Genomic DNA, 23175 nt, shown 5'->3' with positions numbered 1-23175 from the left:
TGTTCACTGATTAGTAAGGAACTCCCCTCCTTATGAATACAGGCCCTGGTCACTGATTAGTAAGGAACTCCCCTCCCCTCCTTATGAATACAGGCCCTGGTCACTGATTAGTAAGGAACTCCCCTCCCCTCCTTATGAATACAGGCCCTGGTCACTGATTAGTAAGGAACTCCCCTCCTTATGAATACAGGCCCTGGTCACTGATTAGTAAGGAACTCCCCTCCTTATGAATACAGGCCCTGGTCACTGATTAGTAAGGAACTCCCCTCCCCTCCTTATGAATACAGGCCCTGGTCACTGATTAGTAAGGAACTCCCCTCCCCTCCTTATGAATACAGGCCCTGGTCACTGATTAGTAAGGAACTCCCCTCCCCTCCTTATGAATACAGGCCCTGGTCACTGATTAGTAAGGAACTCCCCTCCCCTCCTTATGAATACAGGCCCTGGTCACTGATTAGTAAGGAACTCCCTCCCCTCCTTATGAATACAGGCCCTGGTCACTGATTAGTAAGGAACTCCCCTCCCCTCCTTATGAATACAGGGCCCTGGTCACTGATTAGTAAGGAACTCCCCTCCCCTCCTTATGAATACAGGCCCTGGTCACTGATTAGTAAGGAACTCCCCTCCCCTCCTTATGAATACAGGCCCTGGTCACTGATTAGTAAGGAACTCCCCTCCCCTCCTTATGAATACAGGCCCTGGTCACTGATTAGTAAGGAACTCCCCTCCCCTCCTTATGAATACAGGCCCTGGTCACTGATTAGTAAGGAACTCCCCTCCCCTCCTTATGAATACAGGCCCTGGTCACTGATTAGTAAGGAACTCCCCTCCCCTCCTTATGAATACAGGCCCTGGTCACTGATTAGTAAGGAACTCCCCTCCCCTCCTTATGAATACAGGCCCTGGTCACTGATTAGTAAGGAACTCCCCTCCCCTCCTTATGAATACAGGCCCTGGTCACTGATTAGTAAGGAACTAAAGTAAAATAATGAAAGGGGGGGGGGGGGGGTAGCCAGTCCTGGTAGCCATGATTAGATGTTCAGGAGTCTTATGGCTTGGGGGTAGAAGCTGTTAAGAAGGCTTTTGGACCTAGACTTGGCGCTCCAGTACCGCTTGCCTTGTGGTAGCAGAGAACAGTCTATGACTAGGGTGGCTGGAATCTTTGGCAATTTTTAGGGCCTTCCTCTGACACCGCCTGGTATAGAGGTCCTGGATGGCAGGAAGCTTGGCCCCAGTTATGTACTGGGCCGTACACACTACCCTCTGTGGTGCCTTGCGGTCGGAGGCTGAGCAGTTTCCATACCAGGCGGTGATGCAACCAGTCAGGATGCTCTCGATGGTCGGCCCTCCTTTTCCTGTCACAATCATCTCCTTTGTCTTGATCACGTTGAGGGAGAGGTTGTTGTCCTGGCACCACACTGCCAGGTCTCTGACCTCCTCCCTATCGGCTGTCTCATCGTTGTCAGTGATCAGGCCTACCACTGTTGTGTCGTCAGTAAACTTAATGATGGTGTTGGAGTCGTGCTTGACCACGCAGTCGTGGGTGAACAGGGATCACAGGAGGGGACTGAGCACGCACCCCTGAGGGGCCCCCGTGTTGAGGATCAGCGTGGCAGATGTGTTGTTGCCTACCCTTACCACCTGGGGGCGGCCCGTCCGGAGGTCCAGGATCCAGTTGCAGAGGGAGGTGTTTAGTCCCAGGGTCCTTAGCTTAGTGATGAGCTTTGAGGGCACTATGGTGTTGAACACTGAGCTGTAGTCAATTAACAGCATTCTCATTTAGGTGTTCCTTTTGTCCAGGTGGGAAAGGTCAGTGTGGAGTGCAATGGAGATTGCGTCATCTGTCGATCTGTTGGGGTGGTATGTGAATTGGAGTGGATCTAGTGTTTCTGGGATGATGGTGGTGTTGTGAGCCATGACCAACCTTTCAAAGCACTTCATGGCTACAGACGTGAGTGCTACGGGTCGTTAGTCATTTAGGCAGGTTACCTTGGTGTTCTTGGGCATAGGGACTATGGTGGTCTACTTGAAACATGTAGGTATTACAGACTCGGTCAGGGACAGGTTGAAAATGTCAGTGTAGACACTTGCCAGTTGATCAGTGCATGCTCTGAGTGCATGTACTGGTAATCTGTCTGGCCCTGCGGCCTTGTGAATGTTGACCGGTTTTATAGGTCTTAGTCACATCTGCTACGGAGAGCGTGATCATACAGTCGTCCAGAACAGCTGGTGCTCTCATGCATGCTTCAGGGTTACTTGCCTCGAATTGAACTTAGAAGTAATTTAGCTCATCTGGTAGGCTCGTGTCACTGGGCAGCTCGTGGCTGGGCTTCCCTTTGTAGTCCGTAATAGTTTTCAAGCCCTGCCACATCAGATGAGCGTCGGAGTCGGTGTAGTAGGATTCAATCTTAGTCCTGTGTTGACACTTTGCCTGTTTGATGGTTCGTCGGAGGGCATAGTGGGATTTCTTATAAGCGTCCGGGTTAGAGTCCCGCTCCTTGAAAGCTGCAGCTCTATCCTTTAGTGCAGTGCGGCTGTTGCCTGTAATCCATGGCTTCTGGTTGGGGTCTGTATGTACAGTCACTGTGGGACGACGTCATCGGCGCACTTATTAATGAAGCCGGTGACTGATGCGGTGTACTCCTCAATGCCATCGTATGAATCCCAGAACATATTCCAGTCTGTGCTAGCAAAACAGTCCTGTAGGTTAGCATCTGCGTCATCTGACCACTTCTGCATTGAGTGAGTCACTGGTGCTTCCTGCTTTAGTTTTTGCTTGTAAGCAGGAATCAGGAGGATAGAATTACGGTCAGATTTGCCATTTGGAGGGCGTGAGAGAGCTTTGTACACGTCTGTGTTGTGTAAAGGTGGTCTAGTTTCCCCCCCCCCCCCTCTGGTTGCACATGTGACATGCTGGTAGAAATGAGGTAAAACGGATTTAAGTTTCCCTGCATTAAAGTCCTCGGCCAATAGGAGTGTCACCTGGATGAGCGTTTTCCTGTTTGCTTATGGCCTTATACAGCTCATTGAGTGCAATCTTAGTGCCAACATCAGTTTGTGGTGATAAATATACAGCTATGAAAAATATAGATAAACTCTCTTGGTAGATAGTGGGTCTACAGCTTATCATGAGATACTCTACCTCAGGCGAGCAAAACCTCGAGACTTCCTTAATATTAGATTTTGCGTACCAGCTGTTATTGACAAATGGACATAGACCGCCGCCCCTCGTCTTACCGGAGGCAGCTGTTCTGTCCTGCCGATGCACAGAAAACCCAGCCAACTGTATATTATCCATGTCGTCGTTCAGCCACGACTCGGTGAAACATAAGATATTACAGTTTTTAATGTCCCGTTGGTAGTATAGTCTCGAACGGAGCTCATCCAGTTTATTCTCCAGTGATTGGAAGTTGGCCAATAGGACGAATGGTAGAGGCGCGTTACCCACTCGCCGACTAATTCTCACAAGGCACCCGGACCTGCGTCCCCTGTATCGGCGTCTCTTCTTCATGTGAATGACGGGGATTTGGGCCTGGTCTGGTATCAGCATTAAATCCTTCGCGTTCGACTCGTTAAAGAAAAAAATCATTGTCCAGTTGGAGGTGAGTAATCGCTGTTCTGATGTCCAGAAACTCTTTTCGGTCATAAGAGACGGTTGGCAGAAACATGTACAAAATAAGCTACAAACAATGGGGAAAAAAACACACAAAATAGCACCATTGGTTAGGATTCCGTAAAACGGCAGCAATCTCCGGCGCCGTTCATTTGTTCTATACAGATGAACCTGCTCTGATGACTGTCTGTTTTGGATTTCCTGATGAACAGCTAGATTTGTTTGCGTCCCAAATGGCCCCCTTTCTGACCCTGGTCAAAAGTAGTGTAATATATAGGGAACAGGGTGCCATTTGGACCGCATCATGTATTGTGTTCTCTCTCCTACAGATACAGCAGAATAGCAAGAGAATGGACGCAGAAATACGCCATGTGATGACACGGATCATCTGAAGGAGAACGTCGTCGTAGCTGGAGTCAAACTTCAATTGCTGGTTTTAATTTTTTTTCTTCTCGTTTTTGTTATTGAATTAGACCCATTTTGCTCCCATTTTCACTCTTTCATTCATGTGCTATTAAAAAGATAGTGTTTCCTGCTTGGACAGTCGGCGTGTACCATTTTCATTTTAAGTGGGGGGAAAAAACCAAAAAAAAAATGTAATGTAAAGTCTTTCATGGGTTCTGAACTCTCCGTGTTGAGCATGCAACAACAGTACACAGCCGTGCCGGCTGGCCTGCCTGCGCTGGCCTCCTTGGTTATCAGACTAAACCACAAGACGTTAAAGGCACCTGATCGGACCGGACAGACCGACAGACATGTCTCTTCAGGATACACCCACTGGTGTGTGTGATGTTGGCTGTCTGAAATGGCACCCGATTCCCTATATATATATAGTGCACTACTTTTGACCAGAACCCTACTACGGGAATATCCCTATGGATCCTGGTCAAAAGTAGTGCACTATATAGGGAATAGGGTGCCATTTCGTTTGGCAGCAGTGTAATGCTTTTAATATTGTTATCGACCCCCCCCCCCCCCCCCCCCCCCCCCATGGCCTGAGAGAATATTTACCACGTCATAACCAGATGTGTGAACAGACAGACAATGCTGCGGTATGAGTCAACAACATCCACAGTCAGGAAAATATAAGAAATGTAATGTATTTTATGCATGTTAATGGAGATATAAGTAATAGGGGGGTGGTATCCATATGAAGTGGATACATTGCAGGGCAAATGGGGTAAAAAAAAATATTAAATTAAAGCTTTTATCTTTTTGATGGTTTTAGAAGTTGAGAGCTTATAGTTAAGTCACCTACCTAAAACACTGTCTTCTTGTAGCCCTGAGACGTTATGCAGAGCTAACGGTTGAACTTATCAACTGGTGCCTCTGTTGCCTTTTTTTAGTTTTCCCATCAATAAAAGTTAAATCATAAACACTTTGTAGATTCTTACCAATTTTATCGTTGGCTACTGTAAATGATCTATATACACCTGTGTGCGATCTGTTGAGTTTATATGTAGTGGTTGGGGGGGGGGGGGGGGGGGTCCTAGAGTGGGGGGGGGGGGGGAGGAGAGTCAGGCAGCACTGAACGAAGAGGAAATCAGTAATGTATATTGATAATCTTTGACTCCACTATCTACCCAGTTCATGTCTCACTATACTGAACAAAAATATACATGCAACTGTCAATTGATATATATTCATTAGGCCCTAATCTATGGATTTTACGTGACTGGGAATACAGATATGCAGATACCTTAAGAAAATGGGCCTCAGGATCTCTTCAAATTGCCATCGATTAAAATGTAATTGCTTTGACTATGTACAGACTCAGTGAGCATAGCCTTGCTATTGAGAAAGGCCGCCGTAGGCAGACCAAAAAACATCCAGTCAGTGGCAGCTAGAAGGCAGGTCACAAACAGGCAATTAACGGCGCAGAACGGCACTCGTCGGTCCTTGCCTTGTCATGGATGGGCAGCAGACGACCACACCGGGTTACACTCCTATCAACTAAAAACAAGAAGTGGCTCCAGTGAACACAATTGAGGAGTGGAAAAATATCGCCTGGTCCGATTAAGTCTGGTTCCTGTTGCATCATGCTGATGGGAGAGTCAGGATTTTGCTTAAGCTGCGTGAGTCCATGGCCCCATCCTGCCTGGCGTCACCCGTCCAGGCTGGTCACCCGTCCAGGCTGGTCACCCGTCCAGGCTGTTCTGGAGGCAACGTGGGGGGTAGGCCCAGTACTAGATGGGTGTAGCTAATACACTGTGTGGATGTTAAAACGGCTTTCCACAATTGTAAGAAACAATCTTCTATTTTGAATGGAATTGTGTTGGTCATTGTTAATAAATTCAGCATTTATTTGAGTTCAAAATGGTTTAGAAAAAATACTTTCCTCGTCAGATTGTGCTGCTTTCCCTCCTCGTCAGATTGTGCTGCTTTCCCTCCTCGTCAGATTGTGCTGCTTTCCCTCCTCGTCAGATTGTGCTGCTTTCCCTCCTCGTCAGATTGTGCTGCTTTCCCTCCTCGTCAGATTGTGCTGCTTTCCCTCCTCGTCAGATTGTGCTGCTTTCCCTCCTCGTCAGATAGTGCTGCTTTCCCTCCTCGTCAGATTGTGCTGCTTTCCCTCCTCGTCAGATTGTGCTGCTTTCCCCTCTTCTTGGAATAACTGCCCAGTCTGAGCCTGGGACCGCAGTTGCAGGAAAATATATATATATATTTTTTTTTTGCACATTCCCCCCAAAAGGTCTGTGCACAGCCCTGGTAGTATCAAGCAGTGTCATATTTATATGAATAAAGTAAGAAAGACCCCAGGTTAATCCATTGAAACGAATCCCTGCCATCAGAAAAGAGATGTGTAAATTCCATAGGCTTTCAGGATATCATGTAAATTCCATAGGCTTTCAGTATATCATGTAAATTCCTAATGGCTATTATTGCATATTGTAAAGCACTGATTATTATAAATCATGATCCATCTGACCAATGAGAGGAAGGAAATAATTTTGCTCCAAACCTGTTTTGATGTTGCCACATTGGGAAATATGGCAGAAGTGGATGATGAGTTCGAATCAAGCAGCGGGTCGAGAAAAGTTGGTGAAGATGAAGGTTCTGAATGGACAACAGTAGTATCTAAAACTGGAACAAAAAGGAAGTTGTCTAAAATCGGAGTGGAGGATACGTGTATGAATGATAATGAATCGCTTCTTGTTGGGAAGCGTTTGTTGAGTAAAGATGCGTATGTGGGAGACCTGTTTGAGGTGTCGAATGGTGAAGTAGGTGCTGGGAAAAGTGCAGTCTGTCAGAGTGACCAGGAGTGGTCTTATTTTGATTCATTGTATTTCTGAAGAATTGCAGTGAGGCCTCAAAAGAATCCGGACAACAGAAGTTTTGTGTTTTGAACTTCGGAGAAGAGCACCCGTCAAAGGAGTCATCTCAGGGGTGACGACGGATGTTCAGGTTGAGTACCTGAAGAGAATTCCAGGTGTGGTTGGTGCCTGGCGTCTGACCCGCTGGGTGAATGTTGGTGCCCGGCGTCTGACCCGCTGGGTGAATGGAGAAAAATAAGAAAGTCTGTCGGTCCTGTGGTTTTGAGATAAAGAGCAAATACCTGCGCATGTGAAGCTTGGTTATGTAAGATACGCTGTGAGAGCTTTCCTCCCCAAACCACTGCAGTGTAACAATGTGAGCGCTTTCCTCCCCAAACCACTGCAGTGTAACAATGTGAGCGCTTTCCTCCCCAAACCACTGCAGTGTAACAATGTGAGCGCTTTCCTCCCCAAACCACTGCAGTGTAACAATGTGAGCGCTTTCCTCCCCAAACCACTGCAGTGTAACAATGTGAGCGCTTTCCTCCCCAAACCACTGCAGTGTAACAATGTGAGCGCTTTCCTCCCCAAACCACTGCAGTGTAACAATTGTAAAGGATTTGGCAATTTTTCAAGAGTATGCAGACGGACATAGTCTATTGAAGAACGCTGTGTAGAAGGACGACGGTGTTGCAATTGTGGTGGGGATCATCATCCCGTTCCTGGAGTGCCCTGGAAGGGTGCAGGAGTGGCAAAAGTTAGAGCGACCAATCGAATCTTCTATGCGGAGGCGATTAAAATAATTGAGAAAACAAGTGATGTTAGTGAAGATATGGTAGAGGACGCTACAGCCTGTAGGAAATGTAAAGTAATCCTTCTACCCCCCCCCCCCCCCCCACACAGCGGAGTCACTCACCACCTTCCGGAGACATTTGAAACCCCACCTCTTTAAGGAATACCTGGGATAGGATAAAGCAATCCTTCTACCCCCCCCCCCCCCCCACACACACACAGCGGAGTCGCTCACCACCTTCCGGAGACATTTGAAACCCCACCTCTTTAAGGAATACCTGGGATAGGATAAAGTAATCCTTCTACCCCCCCCCCCCCCCACACACACACAGCGGAGTCGCTCACCACCTTCCGGAGACATTTGAAACCCCACCTCTTTAAGGAATACCTGGGATAGGATAAAGTAATCCTTCTACCCCCCCCCCCCCAAAAAATTGTAAAGTGGTTATCCCACTGGCTATAGGGTGAATGCATCAATTTGTGAGTCGCTCTGGACTAGAGCGTCTGCTAAATGACGTAAATGTGCCCTTGAGCAAGGCACTTAACCTTAATTGCTCCTGTAAGTCGCTCTGGATAAGAGCGTCTGCTAAATGACTAAAATGTAAATGTAAAATGAAATGTTTTCTGCCAGTCACAAGATACCCTGTGTGTTAAAAAGGTGGATTTTGTGGCGTTCATTGCCACGGTTATAAACTGTACGGCACAAGTCTCAAAGAAATCTAAGAAACTCGATATTATTGTGGGTGCGGCAGAAAAGTGAAGACTTGCAAGTGGTACTGGCGTCGGAAGAACAGCCCTCCCAGGTTCCCCTTGAGCCTGTGTAGGGATCAGATCTGTTTTATACATTTGTTTCCAGAAAAATTGTTTGATTTTAGTTTAGTTAATATATATATATATATATATATTTATTTGGTAGTTTCTGGGGGGTATTTTGATTCCATTTTGGGGAATCCTGTTTCCATCCCGCACAGTAGGTGGCGGAATGCACATTAAATTGTGCGATCGCCAATATACCATAGAAGAAGAAGATGTTGCCACGTGATGTGCCATGGATCAGCTGATATGTATGGTCACATGATTTTTTAACAACAAGAAAGAAGCAGTTTGTACTGAGAACATACAGCGTTTTTATAACGTTTATAATCAGTGTTTGATGTTAAACGTTTTTTTATTTTTATGCAGTAATACATGTTGATAAATCATTTGGTTCGTATTAAATGTTCGAAACCTGACTAGATACTTTTCGCTGCAGAAGCCACAACATGAGCGCGTTTAGAAAAAGAGGAAGCATTTTTGTTGTCCTTTATTATGTCTGGAGTTTTCACGTCCTTTTCGGATACAATGTTTCCAGAGAAGAGCAGCAGCAACTCAGCCTGAACGGGGAATGGACCATACAGAACTCAAATGGGTCTCTGTCGCTTCCTGCAGAGGTACCGGGGTGTGTACACTCAGCTCTCCTGAAACAGGGCTTTATCAAGGTGAGAAGAGTCGTGATGTCTTCCGTCTTCCCCTTTTGGTTTGTACTGATTATTTTAAGATTAGCCAGGTGAGCGAGAAGGGGGTAGCTACAGCCCAATATGGCGACCGGAGGATGGGCGAGTGGGGGTCGAAAGGAAAGCAGTCACCAATACTATCGTCATCTACTGGCCAGTTTACGTATAGTAATCACAAAAAGTGGTCCTCACCAAAACCAACATGATCGCTGTAATATGGTGGTTATTTCATCGTCAATTCATCATCATGAAACAGAAGTCAGGCTCCTTTAATAATGCATTTTTTACAACTTTGAACCGACACTTCACTTCTTCTCCTTTACACCTTCTGCATCTCTGTTGATAAATATAATTATTGAACTTGTGTCCAAAATATCAAATGGTATTTTTCTAATTTGACGGTGTTTTATGTTTTTGAATAATACAAATTCTATATTTTCTTTATGAGTGGTGCGTGACGCTAGGTTGTGGCAACACATACGTCACTAAGTTATTTCAGTGGGTCTTTCTCCATTCTGATTATTTTTATACTGTTCAATTAAACTTCAACCAAAAATAATTTCCAGCATTTTTATACATTTTTTGCATTTCCTGCACTGTAGGGCTGCACGATTTTGGAAAAAAATCAAGGCCTTATTTTTAACCAAATGTTGCATTTGCGATTTGACTTGTGATTCTATATTTATTTTTTATTATTATTATTTATTTAACCTTTATTTAACCAGGTAAGCCAGTTGAGAACAAGTTCTCATTTACAACTGCGACCTGGCCAAGATAAAGCAAAGCAGTGCGATAAAAACAACAACACAGAGTTACATATGGGGTAAAAAACATAAAGTCAAAAATACAACAGAAAATATATATACAGTGTGTGCAAATGTAGTAAGGTATGGAGGTAGGGCAATAAATAGGCCATAGGGCAAAATAATTACAATTAGTTTTAACACTGGAATGATAGATGTGCAAGAGATGATGTGCAAATAGAGATACTGGGGTGCAAATGAGCAAAATAAATAACAATATGGGGATGAGGTAGTTGGGGGGGGCTAATTACAGATGGGCTGTGTACAGGTGCAGTGATCGGTAAGGTGCTCTGACACTTCTAAACACTTGGGTGAGCTGTTGGAATCATGGAAATAGAATGATTATTCAAATTATATAGTTAGAATATAGTAGTTGGCACTTTGAATACAGTGTTGTTTGACATGACAACTAATGAAAATGCCAGGGAGGAGTTATTGTGACAGGGTAGGAACCAAAGTGTTGGTCAGTGTTTCCTAGGGGACCCTATAATCTTTTGCTACATTAAATATTTTCTCTTAGCTACTTCATGTAGCTACTGTATTCATGCTTCACCTGATCCTCTTTGGTCTGTTGTTCAAACCGACACCATCACTGGTATCAGCAAGCTATGTTTGCTCTGACTCAGTACATTTATTAGCTAGCTAGCTATTAGCATTAGTGGCTAACACAATTTAGCCACAACTTGCTAAGAAAAGACAAACTAGCTGTTTGCAGATGTAAGAAACACAAACTAATAGTGTAATTATAGAACGCTTGTGGATTTATATTAAGAAGCAAAGTGGAAACAGCATCATTGTTGCATGCGCTGCATTGACCATGCCGACTGAACGCAAGCGTCTCGTGGTCGAGGAACAACACATGTGCTCCTTGAGTGACAGGGGGCGGGGCTAGGTCTGTGTAGAGAGGGAGAGAGAGACGTAGATGATTCAAGTAGTAAATTATGAAAATGGACGTTACACACAGCGTATCACATTTAACAAACCAAACATTCAAGTGTCGTTTTAGAAGGTAAAGTAGAAAGCCAAACCGGTCCGTGTATCAATTCCGGTATATAGTGAAATAAGGTATACTACCCAGCCCTACTATAGATGATTAGACATTAAATATACGTTTGTGTAGTCTTTTCATAGTAATTGGCTGACCTAGGGAGTTTTATAAATGTACATCTGGGATTAAAATGTAGCGTGTTGAATTCCATGTTGTATAATTACAATCTGAATAGTTCCCATGCCTGATATTACTGTAGATTCCTTTTGTTGTTGTCAGTGCTCTTTTTAATGTCGCACACTTCCTTCTGCCTTCCCCCTCATAAACATCCCCTGCCCCCTGACCTCTTCCCTGTCTACTGTACCCTGCCCCCTGACCTCTTCCCTGTCTACTGTACCCTGCCCCCTGACCTCTTCCCTGTCTACTGTACCCTGCCCCCTGACCTCTTCCCTGTCTACTGTACCCTGACCTCTTCCCTGTCTACTGTACCCTGACCTCTTCCCTGTCTACTGTACCCTGCCCCCTGACCTCTTCCCTGTCTACTGTACCCTGCCCCCTGACCTCTTCCCTGTCTACTGTACCCTGCCCCCTGACCTCTTCCCTGTCTACTGTACCCTGCCCCCTGACCTCTTCCCTGTCTACTGCCCCCTGACCTCTTCCCTGTCTACTGTACCCTTCCCCCTGACCTCTTCCCTGTCTACTGTACCCTGACCTCTTCCCTGTCTACTGTACCCTGCCCCCTGACCTCTTCCCTGTCTACTGTACCCTGCCCCCTGACCCCTTCCCTGTCTACTGTACCCTGCCCCCTGACCTCTTCCCTGTCTACTGGACCCTGCCCCCTGACCTCTTCCCTGTCTACTGCCCCCTGACCCCTTCCCTGTCTACTGTACCCTGCCCCCTGACCTCTTCCCTGTCTACTGCCCCCTGACCTCTTCCCTGTCTACTGTACCCTTCCCCCTGACCTCTTCCCTGTCTACTGTACCCTGACCTCTTCCCTGTCTACTGTACCCTGCCCCCTGACCTCTTCCCTGTCTACTGTACCCTGCCCCCTGACCCCTTCCCTGTCTACTGTACCCTGCCCCCTGACCTCTTCCCTGTCTACTGGACCCTGCCCCCTGACCTCTTCCCTGTCTACTGCCCCCTGACCCCTTCCCTGTCTACTGTACCCTGACCCTGACCTCTTCCCTGTCTACTGTACCCTGCCCCCTGACCCCTTCCCTGTCTACTGTACCCTGACCCCTGACCTCTTCCCTGTCTACTGTACCCTGCCCCCTGACCTCTTCCCTGTCTAATGTACCCTGCCCCCTGACCCCTTCCCTGTCTACTGTACCCTGCCCCCTGACCTCTTCCCTGTCTACTGTACCCTGCCCCCTGACCTCTTCCCTGTCTACTGTACCCTGCCCCCTGACCTCTTCCCTGTCTACTGTACCCTGCCCCCGGACCTCTTCCCTGTCTACTGTACCCTGCCCCCTGACCTCTTCCCTGTCTACTGTACCCTGACCTCTTCCCTGTCTACTGTACCCTGACCTCTTCCCTGTCTACTGTACCCTGCCCCCTGACCTCTTCCCTGTCTATTGGACCCTGACCTCTTCCCTGTCTACTGTACCCTGCCCCCTGACCTCTTCCCTGTCTATTGGACCCTGCCCCCTGACCTCTTCCCTGTCTACTGTACCCTGCCCCCTGACCTCTTCCCTGTCTACTGTACCCTGCCCCCTGACCTCTTCCCTGTCTACTGTACCCTGCCCCCGGACCTCTTCCCTGTCTACTGTACCCTGCCCCCTGACCTCTTCCCTGTCTACTGTACCCTGCCCCCTGACCTCTTCCCTGTCTACTGTACCCTGCCCCCTGACCTCTTCCCTGTCTACTGTACCCTGCCCCCTGACCTCTTCCCTGTCTACTGTACCCTGCCCCCTGACCTCTTCCCTGTCTACTGTACCCTGCCCCCTGACCTCTTCCCTGTCTACTGTACCCTGCCCCCTGACCTCTTCCCTGTCTACTGTACCCTGCCCCCTGACCTCTTCCCTGTCTACTGTACCCTGCCCCCTGACCTCTTCCCTGTCTACTGTACCCTGCCCCCTGACCTCTTCCCTGTCTACTGCCCCCTGACCTCTTCCCTGTCTACTGTACCCTGCCCCCTGACCTCTTCCCTGTCTACTGGACCCTGCCCCCTGACCTCTTCCCTGTCTACTGTACCCTGCCCCCTGACCTCTTCCCTGTCTACTGTACCCTGCCCCCTGACCTCTTCCCTGTCTACTGCCCCCTGACCTCTTCCCTGTCTACTGCCCCCTGACCTCTTCCCTGTCTACTGCCCCCTGACCTCTTCCCTGTCTACTGCCCCCTGACCTCTTCCCTGTCTACTGTACCCTGCCCCCTGACCTCTTCCCTGTCTACTGTACCCTGCCCCCTGACCTCTTCCCTGTCTACTGTACCCTGCCCCCTGACCTCTTCCCTGTCTACTGTACCCTGCCCCCTGACCTCTTCCCTGTCTATTGGACCCTGCCCCCTGACCTCTTCCCTGTCTAATGTACCCTGCCCCCTGACCTCTTCAACTGTACCCTGCCCCCTGACCTCTTCCCTGTCTACTGTACCCTGCCCCCTGACCTCTTCCCTGTCTACTGTACCCTGCCCCCTGACCTCTTCCCTGTCTACTGTACCCTGACCTCTTCCCTGTCTACTGGACCCTGCCCCCTGACCTCTTCCCTGTCTACTGGACCCTGCCCCCTGACCTCTTCCCTGTCTACTGTACCCTGCCCCCTGACCTCTTCCCTGTCTACTGTACCCTGCCCCCTGACCTCTTCCCTGTCTATTGGACCCTGCCCCCTGACCTCTTCCCTGTCTACTGTACCCTGCCCCCTGACCTCTTCCCTGTCTACTGTACCCTGCCCCCTTCCCTGTCTACTGTACCCTGCCCCCTGACCTCTTCCCTGTCTACTGTACCCTGCCCCCTGACCTCTTCCCTTTCTACTGTACCCTGCCCCTGACCTCTTCCCTGTCTACTGTACCCTTCCCCCTGACCTCTTCCCTTTCTACTGTACCCTGCCCCCTGACCTCTTCCCTGTCTACTGTACCCTGCCCCCTGACCTCTTCCCTGTCTACTGTACCCTGCCCCCTGACCTCTTCCCTTTCTACTGTACCCTGCCCCCTGACCTCTTCCCTGTCTACTCTACCCTGCCCCCTTCCCTGTCTACTGTACCCTGCCCCCTGACCTCTTCCCTTTCTACTGTACCCTGCCCCCTGACCTCTTCCCTGTCTACTGTACCCTGCCCCCTTCCCTGTCTACTGTACCCTGCCCCCTGACCTCTTCCCTGTCTACTGTACCCTGACCTCTTCCCTGTCTACTGTACCCTGCCCCCTGACCTCTTCCCTGTCTACTGTACCCTGCCCCCTTCCCTGTCTACTGTACCCTGCCCCCTGACCTCTTCCCTGTCTACTGTACCCTGGCCTCTTCCCTTTCTACTGTACCCTGCCCCCTGACCTCTTCCCTGTCTACTGTACCCTGCCCCCTTCCCTGTCTACTGTACCCTGCCCCCTGACCTCTTCCCTGTCTACTGCCCCCTGACCTCTTCCCTGTCTACTGTACCCTGCCCCCTGACCTCTTCCCTGTCTACTGGACCCTGCCCCCCGACCTCTTCCCTGTCTACTGTACCCTGCCCCCTGACCTCTTCCCTGTCTACTGTACCCTGACCTCTTCACTGTCTACTGTACCCTGCCCCCTGACCCCTTCCCTGTCTACTGCCCCCTGACCTCTTCCCTGTCTACTGTACCCTGCCCCCTGACCTCTTCCCTGTCTACTGCCCCCTGACCTCTTCCCTGTCTACTGTACCCTGCCCCCTGACCTCTTCCCTGTCTACTGTACCCTGCCCCCTGACCTCTTCCCTGTCTACTGTACCCTGCCCCCTGACCTCTTCCCTGTCTACTGTACCCTGCCCCCTGACCTCTTCCCTGTCTACTGGACCCTGCCCCCTGACCTCTTCCCTGTCTACTGTACCCTGCCCCCTGACCTCTTCCCTGTCTACTGTACCCTTCCCCCTGACCTCTTCCCTTTCTACTGTACCCTGCCCCCTGACCTCTTCCCTGTCTACTGTACCCTGCCCCCTGACCTCTTCCCTGTCTACTGTACCCTGCCCCCTTCCCTGTCTACTGTACCCTGCCCCCTGACCTCTTCCCTGTCTACTGCCCCCTGACCTCTTCCCTGTCTACTGGACCCTGCCCCCTGACCTCTTCCCTGTCTACTGTACCCTGCCCCCTGACCTCTTCCCTTTCTACTGTACCCTGCCCCCTGACCTCTTCCCTGTCTACTGCCCCCTGACCTCTTCCCTGTCTACTGGACCCTGCCCCCTGACCTCTTCCCTGTCTACTGTACCCTGCCCCCTGACCTCTTCCCTGTCTACTGGACCCTGCCCCCTGACCTCTTCCCTGTCTACTGTACCCTTCCCCCTGACCTCTTCCCTTTCTACTGTACCCTGCCCCCTGACCTCTTCCCTGTCTACTGTACCCTGCCCCCTGACCTCTTCCCTGTCTACTGTACCCTGCCCCCTGACCTCTTCCCTGTCTACTGTACCCTGCCCCCTGACCTCTTCCCTTTCTACTGTACCCTGCCCCCTGACCTCTTCCCTGTCTACTCTACCCTGCCCCCTTCCCTGTCTACTGTACCCTGCCCCCTGACCTCTTCCCTTTCTACTGTACCCTGCCCCCTGACCTCTTCCCTGTCTACTGTACCCTGCCCCCTGACCTCTTCCCTGTCTACTGTACCCTGACCTCTTCCCTGTCTACTGTACCCTTCCCCCTGACCTCTTCCCTTTCTACTGTACCCTGCCCCCTGACCTCTTCCCGGTCTACTGTACCCTGCCCCCTTCCCTGTCTACTGTACCCTGCCCCCTGACCTCTTCCCTGTCTACTGCCCCCTGACCTCTTCCCTGTCTACTGTACCCTGCCCCCTGACCTCTTCCCTGTCTACTGGACCCTCCCCCCCCGACCTCTTCCCTGTCTACTGTACCCTGCCCCCTGACCTCTTCCCTGTCTACTGTACCCTGCCCCCTGACCTCTTCCCTGTCTACTGTACCCTGCCCCCTGACCTCTTCCCTGTCTACTGCCCCCTGACCTCTTCCCTTTCTACTGTACCCTGCCCCCTGACCTCTTCCCTGTCTACTGTACCCTTCCCCCTGACCTCTTCCCTTTCTACTGTACCCTGCCCCCTGACCTCTTCCCTGTCTACTGTACCCTGCCCCCTGACCTCTTCCCTGTCTACTGTACCCTGCCCCCTGACCTCTTCCCTGTCTACTGTACCCTGCCCCCTGACCTCTTCCCTGTCTACTGTACCCTGCCCCCTGACCTCTTCCCTGTCTACTGTACCCTTCCCCCTGACCTCTTCCCTTTCTACTGTACCCTGCCCCCTGACCTCTTCCCTGTCTACTGTACCCTTCCCCCTGACCTCTTCCCTGTCTACTGTACCCTGACCTCTTCCCTGTCTACTGTACCCTGCCCCCTGACCTCTTCCCTGTCTACTGTACCCTGACCTCTTCCCTGTCTACTGTACCCTGACCTCTTCCCTGTCTACTGTACCCTGCCCCCTGACCTCTTCCCTGTCTACTGTACCCTGACCTCTTCCCTGTCTACTGTACCCTTCCCCCTGACCTCTTCCCTGTCTACTGTACCCTGCCCCCTGACCCCTTCCCTGTCTACTGTACCCTGACCTCTTCCCTGTCTACTGTACCCTGCCCCCTGACCTCTTCCCTGTCTACTGTACCCTGCCCCCTGACCTCTTCCCTGTCTACTGCCCCCTGACCTCTTCCCTGTCTACTGTACCCTGCCCCCTGACCTCTTCCCTGTCTACTGTACCCTGCCCCCTGACCCCTTCCCTGTCTACTGTACCCTGCCCCCTGACCTCTTCCCTGTCTACTGTACCCTGCCCCTTGACCTCTTCAAATTCATAGACTGAGCCATGGATGCAAGGACGGCTCAATCCATAAGATCAAAATGAAAGTTTTAACCATGTTTTGAAGCTATGAAGTGTTTATTTACAATTACATTGTTTACAAACGATGGAGTAAAATGCGTTGATGTTTATGGTTGTGATGGTGTGAGACAGTTGGATAAAGCTCAGCAGGCATTTACACGTTTCAATGGCTATATAGAGTACAGTGTTATTATTCCCCTTCAAAACCTTTTTAGCTTTTAAGTAAGATATTCAGTGGGAACTTCACCTGCGAGACACTATGTGGGGTGTTTTTCCAGTCTCCCTACGAAATCCTGAGTGATTAGAGGGTGTTTCAGACATAATTATGCACTATAGCGGTATTTAGAATTTTTCCCGCCGGGAGAGTTCCACCAATGTTGTCATTGGTTGATTGAGCCTGCTGCCCGATCTAAAAACGGAGTCATGATTTGTAGCATATATTTTTTTTGTTTGTATTTTACACCCATTTTCTACCCAATTTCATGATATCCAACTGCGATCTTGTCTCATCGCTGCAACTCCCCAACGGGCTCGGGAGATGCGAAGGTCGAGTCATGCGTCCTCCGAAACATGACCCGCCAAACCGTGCTTCTTAACACCTGCCCGCTTAAACCGGAAGCCAGCTGCACCAATGTGTCGAGGGAAACACTGTCCAACTGATGACCGAAGTCAGCCTGCAGGCGCCCGGCCCGCCACAAGGAGTCGCTAGAGTGCGATGAGCCAAGTAAAGCCCCCTCGGCCAAACCCTCCCCTAACCCGGGCGACGCTGGGCCAATTGTGCGCCGGCCTATGGGACCCCAGTCACGGCCGGTTGTGACACAGCCTGGGATTGAACCCAGGTCTAGTGACTCCTCAAGCACTGCAATTTTTATTTATTTATTTTACCTTTATTTAACTAGGCAAGTCAGTAAGAACAAATTCTTATTGTTAATAACGGCCTACACCGGTCAAACCCGGACAACGCTGGGCCAATTGTGCGCCGCCCTATGGGACTCCCAATCAGTGACGCCTCAAACACTGAGATGCAGTACATTAGACCGCTGCGCCACTTGGGAGGCTGATTTGTAGCAATTATTGTGGCCTTTGTGTTTCGCCGATTGCAAGATCACACTAGCAGCGAGTAGATATGGTTGGCCTTAGCACAATCAGTCTGGCAGGCTGCTACATACAGTGCATTCGGAAAGTATTCAGACCCTTTGACTTTTTCCACATTTTGTTACGTTACAGCCTTATTCTAAAATTGATTAAATAAATACAAATCCTCATCAATCTACACACAATACCCCGTAATAACATGTGGTCCTCTGTAGCTCAGCTGGTAGAGCACGGCGCTTGTAACGCCAAGGTAGTGGGTTCGATCCCCGGGACCACCCATACACAAAAATGTATGCACGCATGACTGTAAGTCGCTTTGGATAAAAGCGTCTGCTAAATGGCATATTAATTAATTAATTAATTAATAACAAAGCGAAAACAGGTTTTTAGATATGTTTGCATATTTATATAAAATAGATCAATACAAAAATACCTTATTTACATAAGTATTCAGACCATTTGCTGTGAGACTCGAAATTGAGCTCAGGTGCATCCTGTTTCCATTGATCATCCTTGAGATGTTTCTACAACTTGATTGGAGTCCACCTGTGGTAAATTCAATTGATTGGACATGATTTGGAAAGGCACACACCTGTCTATATAAGGTCCCACAGTTGACAGTGCATGTCAGAGCAAAAACCAAGCCATGAGGTCGAAGGAATTGTCCATAGAGCTCCAAGACAGGATTGTGTCGACGCACAGATCTGGGAAAGGGTACCAAAAAATTTCTGCAGCATTGAAGGTCCCCAAGAACCCAGTGTCCATCATTCTTAAATGGAAGAAGTTTGGAACCACCAAGACTCTTCCTAGAGCTGGCCACCCGGCCAAACTGAGCAATCGGGGGAGAAGGGCCTTGGTCAGGGAGGTGACCAAGAACCCGATGGTCACTCTGACAGAGCTCCAGAGTTTCTCTGTGGAGATGGGATATCCTTCCAGAAGGACAACCATCTCTGCAGCACTCCACCAATCAGGCCTTTATGGTAGAGTGGCCAGACGGAAGCCACTCCTCAGTAAAAGGCACATGACAGCCCACTTTGGGTTTGCCAAAAGCATTGTGGTGGCAGCATCATGCTGTGGGGATGTTTTTCAGCAGCAGGGACTGGGAGACTAGTCAGGATCAAGGGTAAGATTAACGGAGCAAAGTACAGAGAGATCCTTGATGAAAACCTGCTCCAGAGCGCTCAGGACCTCAGACTGAGGCGAAGGTTCACCTTCCAACAGGACAACGACCCTAAGCACACAGCCAAGACAACGCATGAGTGGCTTCGGGACAAGTCTCTGAATGTCCTTGAGTGGCCCAGTCAGAGCCCGGACTTGAACCCAATCGAACATCTCTGGAGAGACCTGAACATAGCTGTGCAGCAACGCTCCCCATCCAACCTGACAGTGCTTGAGAGAATCTGCAGAGAAGAAAATGGAGAAACTCCCCAAATACAGGTGTGCCAAGCTTGTAGCGTCATACCAAACAAGACTCGAGGCAGTAATCGCTGCTAAAGGGGCTTCAACAAAGTACTGAGTAAAGGGTCTGAATACTTATGTAAATGTCATAAGTTTTTTATTTTTTATAAATGTGCTAACATTTCTAAAAACCAGTTTTTGCTTTGTGATTATGGGGTATTGTGTGTAGATTGTTGAGGGGGAAAAAAACGATTCAATCCATTTTAGAATAAGGTTGTAACGTAACAACATGTGGAAAAAGTCTCAAGGGGTCTGAATACTTTCCGAAGGCACTGCAGGCTGATCAGTCTGCCAGGCTCCTATCTACAGTGACCAGCCTGAGGACCATCTATTCTAGCCAGATGGCGAATCAATTCTATTAACTAGTAAGCGTTAACCAAAAATATTCACCTAGCGGGTTTTGTTGCTGAAATGAGATGGCTAGCAGCAGAGATTGCTAGCATGGCTAACTATAACTTTATAGCATGGCTAGCATGGCTAACTATAACTATAGCATGGCTAGCATGGCTAACTATAACTATAGCATGGCTAACTATAACTATAGCATGGCTAGCATGGCTAACTATAACTATAGCATGGCTAGCATGGCTAACTATAACTATAGCATGGCTAGCATGGCTAACTATAACTATAGCATGGCTAACTATAACTTTATAGCATGGCTAGCACGTTGTTTCACGAGGCTTATGTTGAGTTTTAATGGGTTTTTATAGTAAAGACATGTCATTTAACTGTAAAAATGTATTACTTTTTATTGTGGCATGAACACAACCAGTCATGATGTTTTCATCTGATTGTCAAACAAATCACTTCAAAAACTAGGTTTCCTTCGCACGTTAGTCCAAAATTATTCCAGCATACGAAAATGGTGTGCACCTGCCAACTTTCCTTCAATTTGCAAGTGGCTAAAACTATCTCACCGGAGAAAGCATCCGAGCGAGCGAAACAGCGCCCCTCTGTCTCTCTATGTGTAGCCCATGTATCTGATGCTGTCTGGGCAAAAATAGTATGACATGTATCTAGATGATTATCAATATTAGTTATTTCTGTGATGGTTATCAATATTAGTTATTTCTGTTATGGTTATCAATATTAGTTATTTCTTGTGTAGCCTGCTATCCTACTTGAAAAAAAATCCTGAGATGGAAAAAAAAATCCATCCAATGGCGGTGCACTAGTCATTCGCACCGGCTTATCGACTCGTCGTGCAGCCCAATCAGCCACGCAAAACAGTCTTGAGTGGCAACAAATCTGCCCAATTAGCTGATTCGCTTTCCGTACTCACTCCTTTCGACTCGCCCATACTCCGGTCGCCATGTTGGGCTGCAGCTACACCTACTGACTGACGGAGCCTCCTTTATTATTTATTACATGAAAATGCATCTCTCCCTCTCTCTCTGTCTCTCTCTCTCTGTCTCTCTCTCTCTGTCTCTCTCTCTCTCTCTCTCTCTCTCTCTCTCTCTCTCTCTCTCTCTCTCTCTCTCTCTCTCTCAGGATCTCTACTTCAGGTTCAATGACGTAGCATACAGGTGGATCGCTCTTGACAACTGGACATACACCACTACATTTTCTGCCTCAACTGAGCTAAGGTACTATTTGCACAGCTTACACTTAATGTATTCTCTACTCCCAGGGCCGGTTCACCCGGACACAGAACAAGCCTTGTCTTTCAAGGCCGGTTCACCCGGACACAGAATAAGCCTCGTCTCGGAATAAAAATAACTTTCTATGGAGATTCTCCATTGAGCTGTCTTTTTAGTCTAGGACTAGGATTAATCTGTGTCCGGGAAGCCACCCCTCCGTTTTTCTAAGATAAACCTTGTTGTCCCCTTCTCCAGGGCTAAACAGAGAGTCCAGCTGGTGTTTGAAGGGGTGGACACTGTAGCGTCCATCTCTCTGAATGGAGTTGTTGTGGGAAAGACGGACAACATGTTCCGCAGATATGTATGGAAAATTTTTATTATTTCCCGTATGAACATGATTTATGTTGCACATTTTGTAGTATGATTTAAGGTGTGTATGATAGTTTTAGTTCAATTGTCAAATCTGTGTTACCATTTACATAATATGTATGTATAGTGATTTGTGTTTGATCTGGCCCAACAATCTCTTTAGATAACATTACTAACATAAGCCATTTACAGACACTTTTATCCAAAGCGACATTCAGCAAAGCGTGCATAAATTTTTCGTATATGGGTGACCCCCCCCCCAGAGGGCATCGAACCCGAAATCCTGACTATGCTTACCAACTGAGGCAGAGCCACACAGGACCACTTGATAACATGGTTTCCCTGATCTTCAGGACTTCAGCGTAGGCCAGTTGTTGAGAGAAGGGAAGAACGTTGTGAAGGTGAGCCTCCTTTCCCCTGTAGTGTACGCCTCAGAAAGGAGTCAGGCCCACTCCTCCTACAGGGTGCCCCCGGACTGTCCTCCGCCCGTCCAGAAGGGCGAATGTCACGTCAACTTTATCAGAAAGGTGAGTGGCTTGAAACTCTTGGGAATTTATAATATCATCTTTTCAGTTAATAGTGCTTATTGTGTGTTGACAGAAAACATTTAATCTTTCAGTTTTTTTACAGTTTAGTCATGTGTAATTTGATCTCCATCAAATTATGTCACTCTTGAAAGCTGTAACTCTTGGGAAGAATGTATTTGTATTTATTTAACCTTTATAGATCCCCACAGGGTTGTCGTCATAATACCCATTAAGCCTAGCGGAAATGGTTCCAATAGTAGCCCCCATTTTAGAAACACTTCAAATTAAGTCTGTTTTTTTTTCTCTGATGTTTTGATAACCCATGTAAATCCCTCTCGGACAAGGTGACTTTTATCAATATATTTGACTCTATTTACTCTCAGATTTCGAAAATGCTAATTAGCATCAAAGTAGACATCATGCAAGACTACAAATCCCTGCAAGCTCCTGCACGTCATCTCTAGAGGACACCTTTGCTGTCAGCTAGCTCGCTACTAGCTAGCTCGATCCAAAACGAAAGATATACTGAACATTAATTTACTGTTCCATATTTTATTTAACTAATATCTGTTGGCTTATTTATGCATTTGGTCTTGTGTTTTCTATCCTAGTAGCCGTCAGATATTTACAATGTGCAATGAATGGGCTAGTTTTTTTTGCAAAAAAAAAAAGCTAGCGATCTAGCTAGCTACCTAGATGATATTAGCAACATACCCTTATTTTAGGTTGTGGCTAGACGGTATACCAGCTACGGATGGATGTGACGCATAAATCATCAAAATCATCGTCATTTTGGAATCGTTTCAGGGAGCATTTTAACTAACCCTAAACCAGTGTCCAAACCTTAACTTAATTATCCTAACCTTAACCTAATTATCCTAACCTAACCTAGACATTTTAATAAATTTATTCAAAATGAAATACAAAAATACACTATAAATCTATAAATGTATGTGGACACCCCTTCAAATTAGTGGATTTGGCTATTTCAACCACAACCGTTGCTGACAGGTGTATAAAATTGAGCACACTGCCATGCAATCTCCATAGACAAACATTGGCAGTAGAATGGTTTTACTGAAGAGCTCAGTGACATTCAATGTGGCACCGTCATAGGATGCCAGCTTTACAACAAGTCCGTTTGTCAAATTTCTGCCCTGCTAGAGCTGCCCCGGTCAACTGTAAGTGCTGTTATTGTGAAGTGGAAACGTCTAGGAGCAACAACGGCTCAGCCGTGAAGTGGTAGG

The 23175-nt window shown here is 48.1% G+C and overlaps 2 protein-coding genes across 2 annotated transcripts in view; both read left to right on the top strand.

Moving 5' to 3' along the window:
• Positions 1-4994, top strand: part of LOC311146048 (ubiquitin-conjugating enzyme E2 D2-like) — a 35979-nt gene extending 30985 nt beyond the window's left edge. Inside the window, exon 7 of the mRNA XM_084182501.1 lies at positions 3943-4994. Coding sequence (XP_084038627.1) covers positions 3943-3988 — 46 coding nt within the window. The 3' untranslated portion in view covers positions 3989-4994. The remainder of the gene's footprint in view (positions 1-3942) is intronic.
• A 3734-nt stretch (positions 4995-8728) lies between these two features.
• The window catches only part of LOC311145954 (beta-mannosidase-like), a 51176-nt gene continuing 36729 nt past the window's right edge, over positions 8729-23175 (top strand). Inside the window, exons 1-4 of the mRNA XM_084182357.1 lie at positions 8729-9134; positions 20944-21038; positions 21288-21393; positions 21755-21928. Of these exons, the coding sequence (XP_084038483.1) occupies positions 8919-9134; positions 20944-21038; positions 21288-21393; positions 21755-21928 (591 nt within the window). The 5' untranslated portion in view covers positions 8729-8918. The remainder of the gene's footprint in view (positions 9135-20943; positions 21039-21287; positions 21394-21754; positions 21929-23175) is intronic.

The sequence above is a fragment of the Coregonus lavaretus genome, assembly GCF_964263955.1.
Source record: "Coregonus lavaretus genome assembly, chromosome: 18".
In the NCBI taxonomy this organism is placed as follows: Eukaryota; Metazoa; Chordata; class Actinopteri; order Salmoniformes; family Salmonidae; genus Coregonus; species Coregonus lavaretus.
The sequence above is the reverse complement of the archived record's forward strand: the minus strand, read 5'-3'. Positions and strand labels throughout refer to the sequence as shown.